The sequence below is a fragment of the Micromys minutus genome (genome assembly GCF_963924665.1).
Source record: "Micromys minutus genome assembly, chromosome: 3".
Lineage (NCBI taxonomy): Eukaryota > Metazoa > Chordata > Mammalia > Rodentia > Muridae > Micromys > Micromys minutus.
In genome coordinates, this window is record NC_137972.1 from 11,540,899 (window position 1) to 11,559,978 (window position 19,080).

The 19,080-nt window shown below is 45.4% G+C and overlaps 1 protein-coding gene across 1 annotated transcript; it reads left to right on the forward strand.

The window, feature by feature from the left end:
• Positions 1-959: 959 nt before the first annotated feature.
• On the forward strand, positions 960-4,285 carry MGP (matrix Gla protein). Its single transcript, XM_080914975.1, has 4 exons — positions 960-1,084; positions 2,415-2,447; positions 3,461-3,536; positions 3,932-4,285. The coding sequence occupies exons 1-4, from the start codon at positions 1,024-1,026 to the stop codon at positions 4,071-4,073; spliced, it is 312 nt and encodes a 103-aa protein (XP_080771101.1). The 5' UTR covers positions 960-1,023; the 3' UTR covers positions 4,074-4,285.
• The last annotated feature ends 14,795 nt before the right edge of the window (positions 4,286-19,080 follow it).

Consider the following 19,080-nt stretch of genomic DNA (forward strand, 5'->3'; position numbering starts at 1 on the left):
TTCCTAAGGAAGAGAACTAGAAAAGAAGACCCTCCAGCTAGCCACAGCACCATATTAAAGTCTCCTCATAAGATAAACAACAACCGCAGACGTCACAGTATAGAGAAATGGACTTGTGAAAACCTGCATGGGAAGGTACATTACAGTCAGGGGTAAAAAACATAGCTCCTCCGGGAGGTGCCCAGTTGGTCTGGAGCTGGCACACAACCCCCAAATCCAGTACCCTGTACCTTATCAGCTCATGACATTAGCTCAGTTGAGAGGTAATGCTTTGAGAAGATGAAAAGTGAGCATCCTCATCCCTGCCTTACCTGCTCACAGGACTAGACCAATATCCTCAAAATTAAATAATCAAATTACTGTACAGCTAGTGAGTAAACGGGGATGCTGCATCTTTACCCCAACAAACCCTTGAAAAACTGCACAATGTGCCTATGGCCAGGCAAATACTCAATTGGTCTAGAGTTGAAAATTCAGCCCTACTGTGAAGATATCTAAGATTATCACGGCATAAAGAGTGGGGACCTTTCTCCTCCAGCACCTCTCTTCCATCCATCTGGGTAGCAAAGAGAACACTACAGCTCTGTCTGTGGATCAAACCCCAACGGCCAGTGGTCAGGGCCAGCAAGTAGATCAGAGGAGGAATTCGAAAGGCAAACCTGTGTTTGTGGTATCTGGCCTCTTCGTGGACATGTGCCCAGGGTCTGGCTCGAAAACAGAGGGTGGCCACAATTTCTGTACCAGAACAGTATCCTGCTGTAGCACAGCCAGGACCGAGAGTGAAGGGAAACTGCCCACGCTGTGTAGATACTATCTGGAAGAAATGAGTAGTTGGGCGAAATCCCAAGGCAAATTCAGTGCCAAGCCAGCCCACCTTGTCCAGCCCCCGTCTCGCCGGTTCCTCCCCTTTCAGCTGCTCAAGTTCCTATAAAAACAGCTCAGCCCTCCCCAGAAGCATGTCGGAGCCTCTCCCCTCCTGCCGTGCCAGACACAGAGGCCGACTCACAGGACACCAGAGACACCATGAAGAGCCTGCTCCCTCTGGCCATCCTGGCTGCGCTGGCCGTGGCAGCCCTTTGCTATGGTGAGAAACCGCTCTCCCTGCTACCTATGGGGCTCTCTCTCCCTTCTGACCTCGGGCTTCCCTTCATGGTTACTGTCACTCTCCCCATTTCCAAGTCTTTCCCTTTCTCTATTACAAGCCAGACTATCACGAAGTGAGTTTCCCTGTTTCCATGGTCACTGGTCATTCCGGAGCATCTGTTTTATATTCTGTGTATCCCAACGCATGTGAGCTATTTGAACAGGAGGAGCCCTTTCAGGGATAAATCTACACACCTGGAGACCAAGATATTTTCAGGGATGTGTCGATTCCCTGCCCCATGACCTTACCTTTATAAGAATGCTTATTCAGACTTGAGGACTAATACATTAAGGATATTTGAGGAAATAAGTTCCCATGGCAAGTATTAGCTAGAGAAACTTTACAGCTGAATTATTAGAAAAGCACCAAGTTCATAATTGTTTACAAAGAATAAATTTTTTTCTGCGACCTATATGTTAAGTCATATGTGATTTGCTCACGGGTTTGAAGCCAGATTATTTACAGAGTTCTGCTTAAATTGTTCTGATCATATTTCATTGTTTTTCTTTTAAGTCTAAATTGTATAAATAGCTCTAATGTTACGGCTCTCGGACTTTGAATTATTCATAAACTCTCTGCATATGGTTTCTGCTCTCCTTGTCTCTCATTCTCAATTCTCAGGCAGGCAGACGCTCATAAACACAGCCCTATTCCTACCTTGCCTGCTGTGTTCAGGAGAGACATAGAAAGCAGAAACATTTGCTTTGACGTCCGCTCCGCCCTGGCTTTGTGCCCAGTTTTGAGCAGGGAGAGGGAGCCAGTGGTTTCGGAGGCTGCCAATTTAACACCCATCCTTAAGAGCTGTTCCGAACCCTCTTAGAAACTGTCTGGGTCGTGCAGTTCAATAACCACCCTGGAGCTCCTACCTGGAGAATCCTGGCTGCTGCATGCGCGCCTTTGAGTCCCTTGAGTCTAGACTCAAACTGGTTCCTGAATACATCGGATGAGAGGACATTCTGGAAACTCCGTGTTCCACTGAACACATCGCCCTGTGAGTTATGTCTGAAAATTTCAGCAACCTCAGGAACTCTTGGCCCAAACTGTGAACTACCTCCAGTGTCAGCAGATGGGCGAGGGCACAGACGCCCAAAGCAAAGCTAGAAATAAAGAGATAACTCATAATTCCTATGTGACCAGAATTCCCTGACAAGGACCTCACTAAATGCACTCCTATCATCTTTTTGCCTCTTCTTTCCCCTTCCACCTCTACATTTAGAAAATGTCAGCACGTGACAAACAAATCTAAAACGAGTCTTTCTTCTAATTCCAGAATCTCACGAAAGCATGGAGTCCTATGAAATCAGTAAGTAGATGCTGCGCTATCTTACTTCAGTTGCTTGCATTAAAGAATATCACCAATTTTTTTTTAAAGCTAAAGTGCTGGTCAGGTCTGTGATGGAGAGGGAGGGGAGGAGTGGGAGAACTGAATTTTAAAACCCAGTGACTAAAACTGTCCGAGTAAACAACATTCAACACTTTAAATGGCATAATACATTAGGCTGCATCCAGAGCACTTGGAAATGTTAGGTTGACATCACGTTGGCCACATAGATGGAAAGTGAGGAGTAATGTCAACCGAGAAGGCACAGAGGGGTGCCGCCGTCTGGGAGACCACAGGCGTCAGCATCAGATTGTGGGCCTGAGTAGACAGAAGGGAAAGTCTGGCTACAGCTAAACAGAGAACAGCATTCTCCGTTTTTGGTTTTTGTTTTTGTTTTTTTTTTTTTTGTTTTTTTTTTTTTTTTTTGTTAATTGGAAGGGTGTTTAATTTGTAATTTTTGCAATTTTTGGTTTGGTTTTCCACTTGGGGTCTCCCGTAACTCAGTGCACAGCTGAGGATAATTTTAAACCCTTCATCTACCTGCTCCCATTTCCCAACACCCCCACACACCCGCCATACCTCCCACACCCCGGGCCTACGGGCCCTCCGTCTTGAGTTTAATCTGTTCCTCATTTTCGTGGTTTAACTTGTCCCTATGCTGGTGGTATACAAAGATTGAGAACATTTCTCTTAAGTACACTTGAAAAGAACCTTGAGTATTAGCAAAAGTAGCAAAGGATTCCACAAAGACAGAGCAGATAAAACTTGTTGTGGCCCGTGTCTTAAGTCCCCAAGACACATGCACGGTTATTCATTTCCTTTGATCATGCAGTTTATAAAGTCTGCTTTATACTTTTTTTATGTTTTTTGCATAGCTCCAGTATGTAAAGTATAGGAGATTAATGGGATTTCAGATGGATTTGCACTTCAGACTATTTACAAAATACTTCCCTCAGCTGTTTCCATGAAAGTACATGTTTCTTTTTCCGTTCTAGGTCCCTTCATCAACAGGAGAAACGCCAACACCTTTATATCCCCTCAGCAGAGATGGCGAGCCAAAGCCCAAGAGAGGTACGTAGTGGGACGCAATGGCTTAGCCATTCTTCCCAGGGCCGGAGCCCGGATCCCAACAGAGTGTGGAAGAGAGCTCATCCCCGTTTCTATGTCTTGAACTCACAGAATTTGAAAAGCAACACAGAAAAAAGCCAGAACCTTTAGAAACTATTTCGCTTTGGGCTTAGAAAGGAGTCAGGGAGGGAGGGAGGAAGAGGAGACAGAAAAACAAGCTTCTACTTTTTAGTCATAAAAATAACACCCAACCCGAAACCTGCTCTCCCCTGCCCTGTGCCTGCTCTTCAGATACCTCTCGTACTGCGCGAAGGGCTTCCCCAGTTCCCCTTTTTCCTTTGTCTGACTGTGCCATTGTCTTTCTACCGTTCAATTGTGTCTTTTCCTCTACTCTCCAGAGTCCGGGAACGCAACAAGCCTGCCCACGAGATCAACAGGGAGGCCTGTGATGACTACAAGCTGTGTGAACGCTACGCCATGGTCTACGGATACAACGCTGCCTACAACCGCTACTTCCGGCAGCGCCGGGGAGCCAAATAAGAGCGCAATGAAGCCGTGGTTTTAATATGGAGTCTCGTTTTATGTTCCCTGCAGTAGCATGACCGAGTTATAGAGACGCGTATGCATCGCTTGTTCCTCACACGATCTCTTGTCTGGCTGGGCCACTCCTCCCTTTCGTGGGTTGAAAGTAATGAAAGAACAGTATTAAGAAATGTGTTTATATATAATAAACTTCTGGTTTGATACTTTCAGGTTGTGAAATCTGTTTTCATTTGCGGAGGGGGGGGGGATGGAGGGGATGCTAAGATGTTTTAAATCATCGCCAGCCTTACCAAGAGGAGATTGTGTTGATCTTGTGTATAGTGTTGAATGGAGGTGTAACCACAGGGAAATAAGAGTTCGCCTCATTTATTTCCCATCTCTGTTCCATTAAAAAAAAAAAATCAATCACTGCTGTACCAAAGCCATGGAGAAAAAGAAAATGAAAAGGCAGTATTAGAAAACACGTGGCAAAAAAAAAAAAAAATACTTCAATCCAACTTTGTCCATAATCACATGTGGGAATAGTCTATGCACAATCTAATTATCTAGTTTTAAGCATCTTCATAAGTTAGTACAGTGTGTGATTGTTCCTTAGTAGCACACACACATACATGCACTTACACAAGCACATACATGTGCAAGTCTACCTACCCAAGATAGGGAGCCCATTACAGATCAACGATGTGAAGCACTGGGTTTCTACTGGGGTCACATACAAGAGTGTGAGAGGAGGGCTACTTAAAGGAGTGGGGACAACTCAAAAGCAGTTTCGTCACTGAAAAGCCCACCCTAAGGAGCTTGCAGAAAGCTCACTATGTGGGGGGGCTCTTCTCAGTAGCACAGCTGGTCAGTGTCCCCTCCGACACCGTTTGCTGACTCCACGGTCTTGGAGCAGGCCTTCCTGAGCCTCTGAGGCAGCTTCCTCACACAGGTGGAGCTTGTTCTGGAAACAAGATCTCAATCAGAGGAAACTGTGACACAACCCTTGGAATATCTCACAATACGTTTTTGATCATTCTTTTTAAAGGTCTGCTTTACTTTTAATCATGTGTATGTATGTATGGGGGGGTCACCCATGGTAATGAAGGTGTCCATCTGAGGTGAGTCACCTTGCCCTAGTCAAAACCTTTCCCCAAAGCAAATCATATCCCAAAGCTGGCCAACACACTCAGGATAAAGTTCCCGGTAACTCACATGCCAAAGCTGCTCAACACACGAGATATAAGGTCTTATGATTGTCTCTTCTACTCAACAAAATTAGCTAAGGTCAAACTTTAATGATTCAAAATTCTCTCCTGAATTCATCCGATCCCTTCCCGTGGCACCTTGCTTAGACTGTTCACCTGCTACGGTTCAGCCTCATTCCAGGAGGCAATCTGAAACATATGCCATCATCCTTCTGACAACTGCTACATACATTTCTTCCATGCCCCCTCAGCAGTAGTTAATTCCCAGGCATGTATGTCGCTTTGGAGCAAAAGAGGTGGATCCAGTCCGGGGCTCAGCTTGTGACTGCCCGCAAACTAAGAATGCTCCGGCCTCGAACCAGCAAACATTTGTAGTAGTGTTTCCTATGAGAAGAACACGTGCGCCAGCAACTAAGGTGTCAAAGAAAACGAGGCTGGGTTTACGCCCATTTATACCTTCAACTCTGTGATGCGAATCAATGGGTCCGGAGAGTGGAACTACAGAACACAGGAAGAGTTCCACATAACTCCGAAAGCACTTGGGAACTTCAGTCCTTCGTGCTAGGAGGCTGGGTGGCGAAAGAAGTCAGCGTCTTCCTCATTGGGCAATCAGTCCTGCTCATCAGGAAAAGGCGGGGCTTCCGCAGAAGCAGGAAGCACAGGTTTGATGCCAGCAACGTGCCAGCGCATCTCGCGTCTCTCGCTACTTCTCAGATGAGCGAGCGGTGATAGTAGACAGATGAAGTAAACCCAAAGACAGTAAAGTGAGCAATGTTCACCGCACTCAAGAGTGGGGTTCTCTGTCCCCAGGTAAGTTAGACACTGGGGTCACCAGATGTGCTGAGAGTTAGGGAAGCCTAGAATGGGAGACAGCATACATTAGTGGTGGCCTGGGAACCAGTCACAGCCACAGGGGCTGTAGTGATCCCGGCAACCTTCACAGACCATGGCTTTCTGGGAGGTGTGAACTACCTCCACCAAGGGCTGACACTGAAGGAAACATCCATGAAAAGTAGAAAATATATTTCCATCAAACCAGCACAGTAAGTAGAACTTCTCCGTAATCATTTGCTCCCCCGGGAAAGAGTCCAACCGGGAGGGTCCTGGAGAAGCTGCTCCTGAAACATCCCGTATGGAGCTACTGCGAGAAGAGAGGGTAATGCCTCGGTTCTCAACCTATGGTCGTGACCCTTTGGGGTCAAAGGTGTCACCTAAGGCAATCGGAAAACTCAAGATGTTTGCATTATGATTCAGTAGCAAAATTATAAAGTAGCAAAGAAATAATTTTATAGCGGGGGTCGCCACAACTTGTAGCACTGTATTAAAGGGTTTTCGCACCGAGAAGGTTGAGGGCCTCTTCTCTGAGAGACTGAAGTCCTGCTGGGACCATGTCGTCAGGGTCACAATGTCCTTTCAATCATGACTGTCATAATTACAGGTCAATGCATCTTACCGGAATTTTATTTCTAAAATAGTTTAATGACTTAAGAGATGTAGTGAAGAAGGCAAGGACACAAACCTGCAAAGAATAAAATAAAATAAATAAAAATAAATAAAAAAAGGATGAAGCGCAGGAGTGAGCTGAAGTGGTGGTTTGAGCCAGCTGAGACGCGTGACAAGCCGGTGGACTAAGGAATTCGAAAACCCAGTGAGTGACAAACATGTCATTAATTTCAACGACATTACAGAACGATTTGGAGAATGCTTTGTAAGTGTGCACGTGTATCCTACATCCAGTTGTACAACTTCACTTGTTGTTCCTTTTGTTGATTGTGTTTCAGTAAAGATGGAAATGTCCGTTTTTAAAAAAGAGAAAGAAAATGGTGCACCCTGACTGTCCAGTGCGCAGGAGGGATGTGCGCTCCGAGATGGATCTGTTGGCTCCTGGAGAAAAATGAACTGGGTGACCCAAGGGGGATTTTCCATCTCGAGTTTTTCTGAATCCAGGCATTGAAAGGGAACCAGGAAACAAGAAAGCCAGCAACCTGAGTCATCTGGGGTTGTTAAAGCATGAGGTTAGGCTTTGAAAAATACTGTTCAAGAAGCGTACTCCTTGCTCGCTTAGTTAAAACAGGACGCTTTTTATGATGTTTGCCTAGAAACCCTCTGAACCCTTCACTCTGGGTACAGCCACACACAAGGCTTGCTCCTTTCATCTAAGGATAATGGTCACTTCTGGCAACAAATTAAAAAATAATAATTTAAAAAAATCTGCACACACATGGATGTTTCCAAACAGCCTGAGCAAGAATTCTGACTCCTTAGGAAAAATCTTGGAAAGATGCAGAAAGGATAGTGGCTCTTGTATTCTAAAATTATTCGAAGGAAATTCTATGTGCTGTGATTTACCCCTGGCAGTGAGTTGGACCCCCAACGCTACAGTGTACCAAAAATTATAAATAAATGAATGAAACTCAGGGAGAGAGAGGGGGAGGGAGGGAGACAGAGAGGAAGGAGAGGAGAAAGAGAGGGAGGGAGAGAAAGGGAGGGGGAGAAAGAAGGAGAGGGAGGGAGGGGCAAGAAAGAAGGAGGGGGAGAAAGAAAGGGATGGAGGGAGAGATAGAGAGAGAGGGAAGGAGGGAGGGAGGGGGGAGAGAGAAAAAGAGAGAGAGAGGATGGGCAGGCACACATTCTTTTTCATTGTGCAGGTAAGCATACAGGGTTATATGGAACTGAAAGGAAAAATACAAGAGAATTGAGGTGGTTATTTCCCAGTTGAGTATTCAGAGCAACAAAATTGTGGCTGGTTTTCTCCTAGAAGTTGCTGTGTGCCCAGATAGACTATTTGACTCTGCTGGTGTGTGTGTGTGTGTGTGTGTGTGTGTCCCAGTGAATTTCATTGAAGTTGTTTACAGAAATGTGGGCACCTTGTCAATAGCTACACTACTGAAAGTCTCCCCCTCCCTTATTAACAATCCTCCAGAAGGGGTGGAGCCCCATGGGCCCCTCCCTCTTGTGTGATGGGGTATTGATGGGCCCAGTCCTTTACCAGTCCTGCTTACTCAGGAATTCAGCTGCGGTTTCCAAGAATGTCTTATCAGAAACTGGAACATCAGCAGAGCAGGCTTTCTTTTTCTGTATAACATTAGAACTCGGACCCTCTTTTTATATCATTGAAAATCAATTGAACAAGTCATTGCAATGAACATTCGAAAGCAAAGAAATGTGGACAAAAGGTAACACTGTGGGACACACTTATGTGACACACCATAGCTTCCACAACAAAATTTGTGAAATACGAAAGGTTATAAATGACTGTCATCATATTTAATTAGGCATAATTAAAATATGCTAGCAATTTGTTTTAAATATTCAAAAAAGGCATATGAAGAAAAATTATTTCTACTGAAAAGCCATCAGTCTCTTTTCTAGAATTCACTAGGTCCTTTGGACGAAAAAAAAAAAAAAAAAAAACAGATAAATTTGCAAGAAGGAAAAATAAAACTGTGCTTCAAATTATGAAAATATTTACAATTTTTTTACCCCTTTGCACTCTGTGACCTGAAAGATGAAAAGAAGGTTCTGAGCCAAACCAAAAATCTGCCCGTGGTTTTCTCCAAGCTGGACTGAGTTTCTTACTGTTGCCACTGGGAAGCTTCAAAGCCGGGCTTCAGGTCTGTGCCTGCCTGGCGTGCACACACTTAACAATTTAAACAATGCTGTGATTTATTTCTTCACGCGGAACGCAAACAGATATGACTTGTAGAGGCTAAAGAAGAACTCGGCACGGCGGGTTAAGACTGTATACATTTAAGCTTTTGAACTGTATTCTATGTATTTTCCAAAGTCTTTTCAGTGTCCTTGTTGATGAACTTCTGGCATTCCCGTAGCTTTCCCACCAGGCTGCCCCACAGAACAATTCCTCGTCTACCAAAGAAGCTACCTTCCTCTGCTCCTTAGGGAGCCCCGAGCTGGGCTCTCAAGGAAAATTGGTGGATGAAATGCCCTCATTGTGGCCTCAACTGCCAAACAAGCTACAAAACTCCCTTGGAGATAGAGGTTGCACCAAAGCGAGGCCTCTGGACAGTCCCCACTTGGTGGCCTTGTTTCTTGCTTGGTTGCCACACTTCATCCTTGTCTGGTGTTTTAGAACCTGTAGTTCTTTGGGAAGGCTGGGCTGGAAGATTTGCTCCTTCCTAAAGGGTACGGGATGCAAATCACCTTCGTCCCCAGCGGTTTCTCTGAGTATTCAGGACCCTTTGACATGTTTTATGTCTCAACTCCAAGGGGTAAAGTCTAGACTTGGAAGAATAGAGCACCCACAGGCCAATGCCACGGAGCCCACCCATTTGTGTTTTGAAACTGCAAGGCATCTTAAATCAGAAGAGATGTCTGTATCCTGTTCATTTCAGAGGTCTGTACTGCGTGAGCTCGCGATCAGGGGACCACATCCAGAGGGGGGACACCGAAAGCAAAGGGACTTAGAACTAAGTCGGTTAGTTGTTAGGGTGTTCAGCTACCATGTGCAAGGCCCTGGGTTCAGTTCCCAGCACCGCATAAAAGCGGGGGAGGTGCATCTCTGTGATCCCAGCCCTTGGGAGGTGGAGACGGAGGATCTTAAGTTCAAGGTCACACTGAGTTATATAGTGTCATTAGGAAACTTCACAATTCAATAGCTGGGTGCTCGCCTATGATAAGTGAAGCCCAGGTTCAATCCCCAACATTGCAGAAAATAGATTAAAATAAACATAACAGCAACCACTTGTTACTGGATCCCAAATGAGCTCTGGTTTGTTTTAAATTTCTAGCACAGATCTTTAATGCAATGCTTTCCCTTATGTTATACATCAAAATATCAGAACACACTATGTGTCTCAGCATTTGCTAAAACTCAAATACTTTTTAAAAGGTTCGTTATGTAGTTCATTTTATGTGTATGAGTATCTGCTTGCATTATGTATGTGTGCTTGTGAGCCCATGGAAGCCGGAAGAGGGTGTCTGACCCCCTGGAACTGAAATTACAGATAGTTGTGAGCTGCTATGCAGTTGCTGGGGACAAAACCCGGGTCCTCTGCACGAGCAGTAAATGTTCTCAAACAGTGAGCCATCTCTACGGCTCCCACAAATACTTTTTAAACTAAATTCGATTGATGTTCGTATCATTTTAAAAACCAACTAAAATACTAAAAGAGATCTGTCTACTCAGTATCTCTCATTCCCTGCCATCCCCCACCACTCTTTATTGCTAGGTAAAATGGAATCTGGTATTGGCTTCCTCAATTCATGTCCCTGTTTTAAAAACAAGAATCTCCCTGTGGTGAACAATCTTCCGCCCGTCTCAGTACCCTACAACGTTTTTCATAATGACAGCTTCTTTTTTCTATTTTATTTTTATTGGCTATTTTATGTATTTACATTTTAAATGTGATTTCCTTTTCTGGTTCCCCTCTCTCCCATACCGCCTCTCCCCCTGCTTCCACGAAGATGCTTCCCCTCGCATCCACCCACTCCCATCTCACTGCCCTGGCATTGCCCTACACTGGGGAAGCCAGCCTTCACAGGACCAAGGGCTTCTCCTCCTATTGATACCAGATAGTGCCATCCTCTGCTACATATGCTGCTGGAGCCATGGGTCCCTCCATGTACTCTTTGGTTGGTGGTTTAGTCCCTGGGAGCTCTGGGGGGTCTGGTTGGTTGATATTGTTCTTCCTATGGGGTTACAAACCTCTTCAGCTCCTTCAGTTCTTTCTCTTACTCCTTCATTGGGGTCCCCATGCTCAGTCCGATGGTTAGCTGCAAGCATCCTTATCTGTATCAGTAAGGCTCTGGCAGAGCCTCTCAGGGGCATCCTTATCAGGCTCCTGTCAGCAAGCACTTCTTGGCCTCAGCAATAGTGTCTGTGTTTGGCGGCTAAGTATGGAATGGATCCCCAGGTAGGGTGGTCTCTGGATGGCCTTTCCTTCAGTCTCTGCTTCACTCTTTGTCCCTGTGTTTCCTCCCTTGAGTATTTTGTTTCCCCTTCTAAAAATAACTGAAGCATCCACATTTGGTCTTCCTTCTTTTTGAACTTCATATGCTCTGTGTAAATTGAATCTTGCATATTCTGAGCTCTTGGGCTAATATCCATTTATCAGTGAGTGCATACCATGTATAGTCTCTGTGACTGGCTTAGCTCACTCAGGATGATGTTTTCTCGTTCCATTCATTTGCCTAAGAATTTCATAAGCTTCATCTACCTCTGTGACCTGAAAGCTAAGCCTAAGGTCACAAAGTCAGAGGGTGGGTCAGGCACACATGATCGAGTAAGAGACCAGGCAAGGAATCTGAGGGTGGGTCAGACACACATGATCGAGCAAGAGACCAGGCATGTAGCCTCTTCATCCTTTCCCGCTGCTGGCTCAGAACGTCATGGTTCAAACCACAGAGAGAATTAGAGGTGGTCATTCTACTCGGTCAACATGTGAACAGTGCCTAAGCTGGACTCCGAGTGTGAGTAGCTGTTTTTCCTGCTCATTAGTCACAAAATGTCAATGTTTATTTGACTGCAGTTGGAATCCAGAGGCACCAGATTGACCAAAACTTTCCTTTCTCAACATTACAGTGCAGTTTTGTGTACAGCTTACATGAACAGGAACTGTGCAGTCGCTTGCATACTGGCTGCAAAATGATGTTTTCCTTGACAGCAATTAGGGTTTTGCCCGAAGATCTGTCAACCTGAAACAACATTTAGAGACATAATTTTTTAATTAAGGAAAGAAAATTACTATTAATGAAGCAATGAAACCACATGCTAAGACCAGAAAACCCATGTTACGTTTCAGCTAAAATGTGTCTTGCTGGTTTCTACATTAGGATAATAGCATTGAGTCTTTCAGTTAACACATTTACAATCAAAAGTGTGTTGAACTTGAAAAGCCTCTGTTTGCAAGATATACACTGCATCATCTTCTATAGGAACAACAAAATACAGCCATCCTTAAAATATCCAGACAGAATAGAAATCCACTGAGCTAGCAAGACAAAGTCAGGAAGCCTTTAAAATAATACCTTTTTTTCCCAACTGTATACACACCTAAAGAAAACTAACTTAACCACTGGCACAACTGATGTTGCCGAGTGTATGGTGTCTCTTTAGAGCTCACCTGGGAAGCTCCAAAGCATCTAAAACAATATCTCTTGTCTCTCCCTGACTTTATGGGACCTACATTTTGGCAGTTTAAAAAAATGTCAAGTTCTAGAACAAATTAGGTATTTAAAAATGACGCAACTCTAGGTGGGCATGGTGTCACAAGCCTGTAATCCTAGCATCTTGGGAGAGGCAAGAGGATCAAGGTTACAAATGGTACTTTGGTAGCTTGAGGCCACCTGGACTGCATGAGACCCTGTGATGAAAATAAATACTAACCTTTCAAACAAAAAGGATGGAAATATTGCATTGCCATAACCCATGGTGATATCTCTAAGGACCATGGGAACTGGAAGAAATTTGTCTTAGAGCCTAGAGAAGCTGCAGGAAAAACCGAAGGGAAAATTAAGCAAATGTGTGTGTGAGATTCCAGAGAATGTGGAAGCTACAAGGTGTGAATCTCTGCCTAAGGGCACCAGTGCTAATTGGGCTCTGGTTGTCTTTAACAATGGTTATAAAGCACAACAGGCAGCTAACTGTGTTAGGAGTTAACCGTCTTAGGTGTGTGTGTGTGTGTGTGTGTGTGTGTGTGTGTGTGTGTGTGTGTGTGATAATTTTCTCTTGAGCTTTTGGATGCTGTGTGTAGAGAAAGAGCAAAGACTGAGGCCAGCAGTACCTGAAATAGACACTTGCTGTCTTCTGCTGAGCAGCCAGCCAAGCTTCTGAGCTGAGTTTGGTTTGGGTACGTTGGAGTTACCTAAGGGAGCCATGACTCCTTGTTCATACAGCTATGGGCTTCTGTGCCCTGTGCTTAGTGTGGAGTTTGGGGTACTGAGGGATTTTCTTGGGGTTTCTGTTTTACTCCAGGCTCTCATCAAGCTTTGTCATGCAAGCTCTGGGAGTAGGATGTCACCTCCATCCTGCCTAGGTGGCAGTTTGCTGTCCCTCGCTTGTTCCTTACTGCTGAGCCTGTTGTGGGTGGAGGAAGGGACTCCCTCTCCTGGCACAGCCTTGAACTTAGTTTATGGGAAAGAACTGAGAATAAACATACACTTTTCTTGGGTCTGGGTTTCTTGGAGGTCCTAAATCCTTCACCTACGCACATATATAAAGTTAAAAACCTTCACTGCAAATGACATTGCAGATGCCCATGGAGTGACAGTTTCAGTCTCTCCCAACCATCATCTCCAGCCCATTTCCCTTCCCATGATTGGGCCCATTCACCCACCCTCTGAAGGAGATCCTCCTTGTGTCTACAGATGAGGAAGTCACCTGCTTAGTGTTGTTTTTGGGCAAGTTGTGAAGAAGAAAGAGGTTTTGTAGGCAGATTCTTGTCTAGGCTGAGAAATGTGTCACCATGCCTGGTTTTACACCAGTTCTGAGGTTGATCATCCTTCCAACTCAGCCACATCTCCAGCCTCAATAATGAAGACTTAGAGACCAATCAGAAGGACTCGGTGTGAAAATCACTTGCCACCAAGACTGTAACCTGGACCGTCAAAGTGGAGGAGGCGACCTATTTCTTTCCATTGTCCTCTGACTAGCAACATGCTAACTTTGCATCTCCCTCCAAATATGTTTAACAAATTTAAAAGAGAGAGAGAGAGAGATTTATTTAGCACATGGCTTTGCAGAGAAGGATTCCTAACACCTTCTAGCACCTTCTTCCAGAATCTCAACATGGCAGAGGTGTCTCTAAGCTGGAGCACAGAGCAACAGGGCCTACATTGTCCCAGCTTATGTTGTCTCCAGCTGTGGCACAGAGGGTGTCTTACGGGAAGACAGTGAGCACTTTAGCCCATGAGGGCTATGCACAGGACCTAATTTATCCTAATTGCCCGTCATAGTCCTTACCTTCAAATGCTGCTAACATAAACTTTGAAATTTTCTGACACATCAGCTTTTGGGGCACACATTCAAATCAGAGTACCATTTATTAAGTTTCTAGGAATGTCTGGGAGGCAGGAATCCTGGTAAAGTCTCAGAAATGGAGCAGTAACTAAAGGTTTATGGTCCCGACTCCCATGAAACTGGGAGCTTTGGAGTTTTGAGAGTCAGTTCATACGGTGACAGGAGGGGTTGGAGGTGAGGCCAACAACGCTTTCCCGCAGGGGATCCCCAGCCTAACAAACAAACACAATTTTAAAACTCCCACTCAGCTTAAATAGCCAGGGAACCTAGATTAAAACTGGCAACTAGTCCCCACATGGTCAACTTTTAACAGAAGATGAAAGCTCTAAAAATTAAAAGACACAAGGCTAAGGGTGCTAGCCACCATGTTCTAGGGAAGAACTCGATCCCCGAGAAGTCTAAGGTGAGGGTATAGGATGGTAAGAGAAACTCTGAGAACCTCACACCTGACATCAGGGCAGTGGGTCCCAGGTGCTTCCAAGGACACGGTGTGAGTCATCAGGACAGGCTGTCTAGACAGGGGTGAGCACAGAAATCTACAGCTGAGCAATGTGGAAAGACAAATGTCCAAGGAGAACTCAGATACAAATGGGACATCTTCATCACACACACACAGAGACACCACACACACACACACACACACACACACACACACCCTTCCAAGGCTCACGACCTTACAGAAAGTCGTGGAAAGCAGAAAGGGTCAGTGTCGTGAAGTATTGGGCACAACAGTGTCCACTGGGTGAGACGCCACCTCTGCACCCCTTGAACTCACAGCAGCTGTAGTCACCTGCACGAGGCTAAGCCGAAGAAAATTCTAGCATGGAGTGGAGAGAGTCTTACGAGCCCCCACCCTCAATAAGGCACTACTGATGGCTGATGGCTCCTGGGGAGGCAGACTATTTTTCTTTAAGGGAGTGTTCCCTGGATGATCCATCTCACTCCTGTGGATGGCCCCAAACCCATGAGTCTATGAGCAGTACACATGGACTTGGTGGGATATTTGTAAAAAGGACCCAAAGTTGGGAGGGATCAGGGGAGGTGGGATGAAGACCCAGGAGAAGCTAGGGGAGGGGTGGGAAATCAACGTGATCAGAATGGTATGTGATCGTCAAAGAATTGATAAAGTAGTATCGTTTTCGGAGGTCTGTCCAGAATGAGGGAACTCGTGGGGGCTGATGAGCAGCACTGGGTACTGACATTCTTGCTCCCTCCTTCCTTCATTCCACAAACATTTCCCAGCTGTTGCAGGGATCAGACACAGATGCTCTCTCAGTAGGGCTGAGAGAGTGGATCTACCCACAGTCACCCCGGTAGCTGACGGCCTCCCCCACTTCTCTAACGGTGTGGACGGTGAATGGAAACTGAGAAGGTACAGATAGCTTAAACGTGGTCTGACCATCGAACAGCACGGCCTCTACCACACACTTTCCTAGCAACAGCATGGACTTGTAGCGATAACATGCCTCGGTAAAACCGACACACGTGTGGGAGTCAAAGGTCTCAACAGGAACTGCCAAGGCTATATACTCACCTCCCACCCCTCAGTGAGATCCTCCCACCTATTTAATGTAAGGTCTGGGAAACACACACACACACACACTGACAAACACTTCCCTTCCCTTCCCAACACACAACACAAAATGAGTCGCATTGAAATGTTCTCAAAGCTCCTGCCGCCCCCTAGTGGTTAGTCTAGAAGTGGCGTTCACAGTAAGCATGTTAACTAGCACTGCCCAAACAATAATTAAAACTGACGCCACTCAATTCCGCTTTGGGGAGACGGTGGAGTGTGAAGGAGAGAAGAGTAAGTAACTCAACTCGCTCAACTTCCAAAAACCTCGCCTCAGTAGCGTCCAGGGAGTGAAAGTTAAGGTGACTTCTGCGATCGGAGAGGTGGCACAGAAGTGAAGGGCACTTTCTGCTCTCACAGAGGACCCAGCACCTGTATCAGATGGCTCATAACTGCTGTAACCCCAGTTCCAGGGGAGCTCATGCCACCCACTGACCTCCAAAGGCCCTTTCACACACATGAAGCTCATAGACTCATCCAGGTACGAGTTAGTGAGGTACATACATGCATACATACACACACACACACACACACACACACACACACACATAAATAAATGATTGAAGATAGATAGGTAGGTAGATAGACAGACAGATGGATAGACAGACAGGTAGATAGAAAGAAATGTGGTTCCATGTTTAACAGCACCAGCTGCTCTTGCAGAGAACCCGAGTTCATTTCCCAGCAACCACACAGAGGTTCACAGCTGCCTATGTTACCGGAGGATGTGACCTCCACAGGGTCAAGTCACACGTGTGGCAAGCAGATACGTGAAAGCATAACATTCATACAATAAAAACGAAGATATGCATTTCTAAATGTCTCTTCTTGTGGCTCTCTTGTGGGCTGAGAAGACAAACATTAACCCAAACAGAAGAGGCTCAGAGCGGACCCTCTTACTAAAGCAGGACTCTGACCTCACTGACCTTCCCACGTCTATGAGGCCCAGCAAGACTGCTCACATCAACGCTAGGTTAGCCAGTGCTCCGAGTGAATCAGGAGCCACACAGTCCGGATGCTCAGATTCTAACTCCAGTTCTTGCCGAGCCTCAGTACCCTAGCAGCTGATAATGGGGAATCTTAAGAATGTAAAACATCTTAAGAGGCTATTTGCAAACATCGCTGGTAGTTGCCGTGAAACCTAAAAATACACATTCATATCTCAATGGTCAGTTCTCTGGATTGTGTCTTCATACCTATGGAAGACACATGCAGGCTTGTGCTGGAAGCATATTTGAGGGTTCTCAACAATAGTACAAAACTGACCATTAAGGAGCAGGTCTGGTCCTCTTGAGACAGAGCACTCAGAGGTCTGTTAACGAGAGCATCTAATGAGAGACCATTATACAACCACAAGACCTAAGTCCTGTACATTGGCCTCAAGGGCATTACACTAAGTAGGAAAAGGTATTTTAAAAAGAATGATACCCTGTATGATTTATTTATTCAATATCCTCCCAGTCGCAAAACCGTAGGGATGATGGGGAAACAAATGGTTACTTCCAGGGATTAGGTGTGGTGGGGAGGAGGGAAGGGGTGAATCTTAAGGTCACAAAGTCATAATTGTGTTTATGTCGTGATATATAGTTTTACATTTTTCTTGTATTTTATTTGTCTGTTTGTTTTGTGCATATGGCTGTTCTGTCTGCATGTATGTCCATGCCACACGCGTGCCTTTTGTCTGTGGAGGCTGGATGAGGATGTAAGATCCCCCGTAGCTGGAGTTACAGATCACTGTGAGCTGCCATGTGGGTGCTGCTGGGACTCAAACCCAGGTCCTCTGTGAGGGCAGAAAGCCCTTTTACCCACCGAGCCATCTCTTCAGCCTCTAGTTTTACATCTTGATGGTGGCCGGGTCTCCTTAAGGCCACACACATGATGGAATTCCACAGACATGCACACACCCCACAGGGATCTGTTTCCTGGCTTTAATACTGGGTCATGGGTCACGAGACACCATTAGAAAGAACCGTAGCCAAAGAACACAGGCTTCAGGCTTCGCCACACCGAGGTTACATCTGTTTCCGGTTCAAACTGCTGTGAGGTGTAAAAGTTTAAAACTTATGAAGTGGCTGGCCTTGGCAACAAACAACCTTTAATCAGAGCACTCGGAGCCAAGGCAGGGCATCTTGGTAACACTGAGACCAGCCTACATCGACGTGAAGAGTTCTAGACTAGCCAAGGCTATATATAGAGTTAGATTGTCACAAAGAGAGGGGAAGAGAGAGAAAGAGGGAGGGAGGGAGGGAGAGAGGGGGGGATATAGGAAGGAAGAAAGGAAGGAAAGAAGGAATAAAGAGAAATAAATTACAGAGCAAAATCTTATTTAAAGCCATTTTAGAAGTCAATTAAGAAATTAGATAAAATTTCACCTCCTGGCGGTACATTCTTTATGCTTACCATTGCCTGATCCTCTCTAGTTATGATGTACCCATCGATGCATTCTGATTGTGAGCCGGCAAGTCAATTTTGTGAAGTGTTGGGTGTTGGTGGAAAACAGTAAACATGGCTTTATCTTAAGCTTGAAGCTGTTGTGCACACCTGTAACCCCAGCCCTCCTGAGACTGGGAACAGAGGGTCAAGAGTTCAAGGCAAGTTCTGACTACACACACACACACACACACACACACACACACACACGTCAATAAATATTAAATTGTGAGGACTCGTTTACAGTAAAATGTTAGGGTGCTGGCTGCTGATGTAGCTACATTGATAGAGTGCTTGTCTAGCTAAAGGCCTGGGCAGTTTGGCCTCCAGTACCATACAAACAGGTTACCATGGCTTACCTCTGCTGTCCCAGTACCCAGGAGGTAGAGGCAGAGGATTAAAGGTTGAGTGTCAGCCTCAGTTCCATAGTGAGTTCAAGGCCAGCCTCAGATACATGAGACCCTGTATGGAAAAAAAAAATCTCTTGAAAAAGTAACCAGTAGGGCTGGGCAGATGGCTCTGCTGGCGAGACCCATGGCATGCAGATCACAGGAAAAAGCAAAACTACAGCAAAAGGAACAAACACGGTACATGCCTTCGGTCCCATTGCTGGGGAGGCAGGCATAGCAGGCTTCTCAATCCGTTTACCCACACGTGTGAGCTCCACATTCAGTGAAAGCCTGGGTCAAAAACCAAGGTGGAGAATGAGGGAAGGAGACACTCAAACTGAACAAACACATACACACACACACACACACACAAACACACACACACATATACACACACATACACACACAAACACATACACACATACACACACAAACACATACACACACA

Coding starts and splice junctions, on each gene's coding strand:
- MGP (XM_080914975.1), top strand. CDS start 1,024: ATGAAGAGCCTGCTCCCTCTGGCCATCCTGGCTGCGCTGGCCGTGGCA. Junction 2,448..3,460: donor CATGGAGTCCTATGAAATCA/GTAAGTAGATGC, acceptor TTTCCGTTCTAG/GTCCCTTCATCAACAGGAGA. Junction 3,537..3,931: donor CGAGCCAAAGCCCAAGAGAG/GTACGTAGTGGG, acceptor TCTACTCTCCAG/AGTCCGGGAACGCAACAAGC.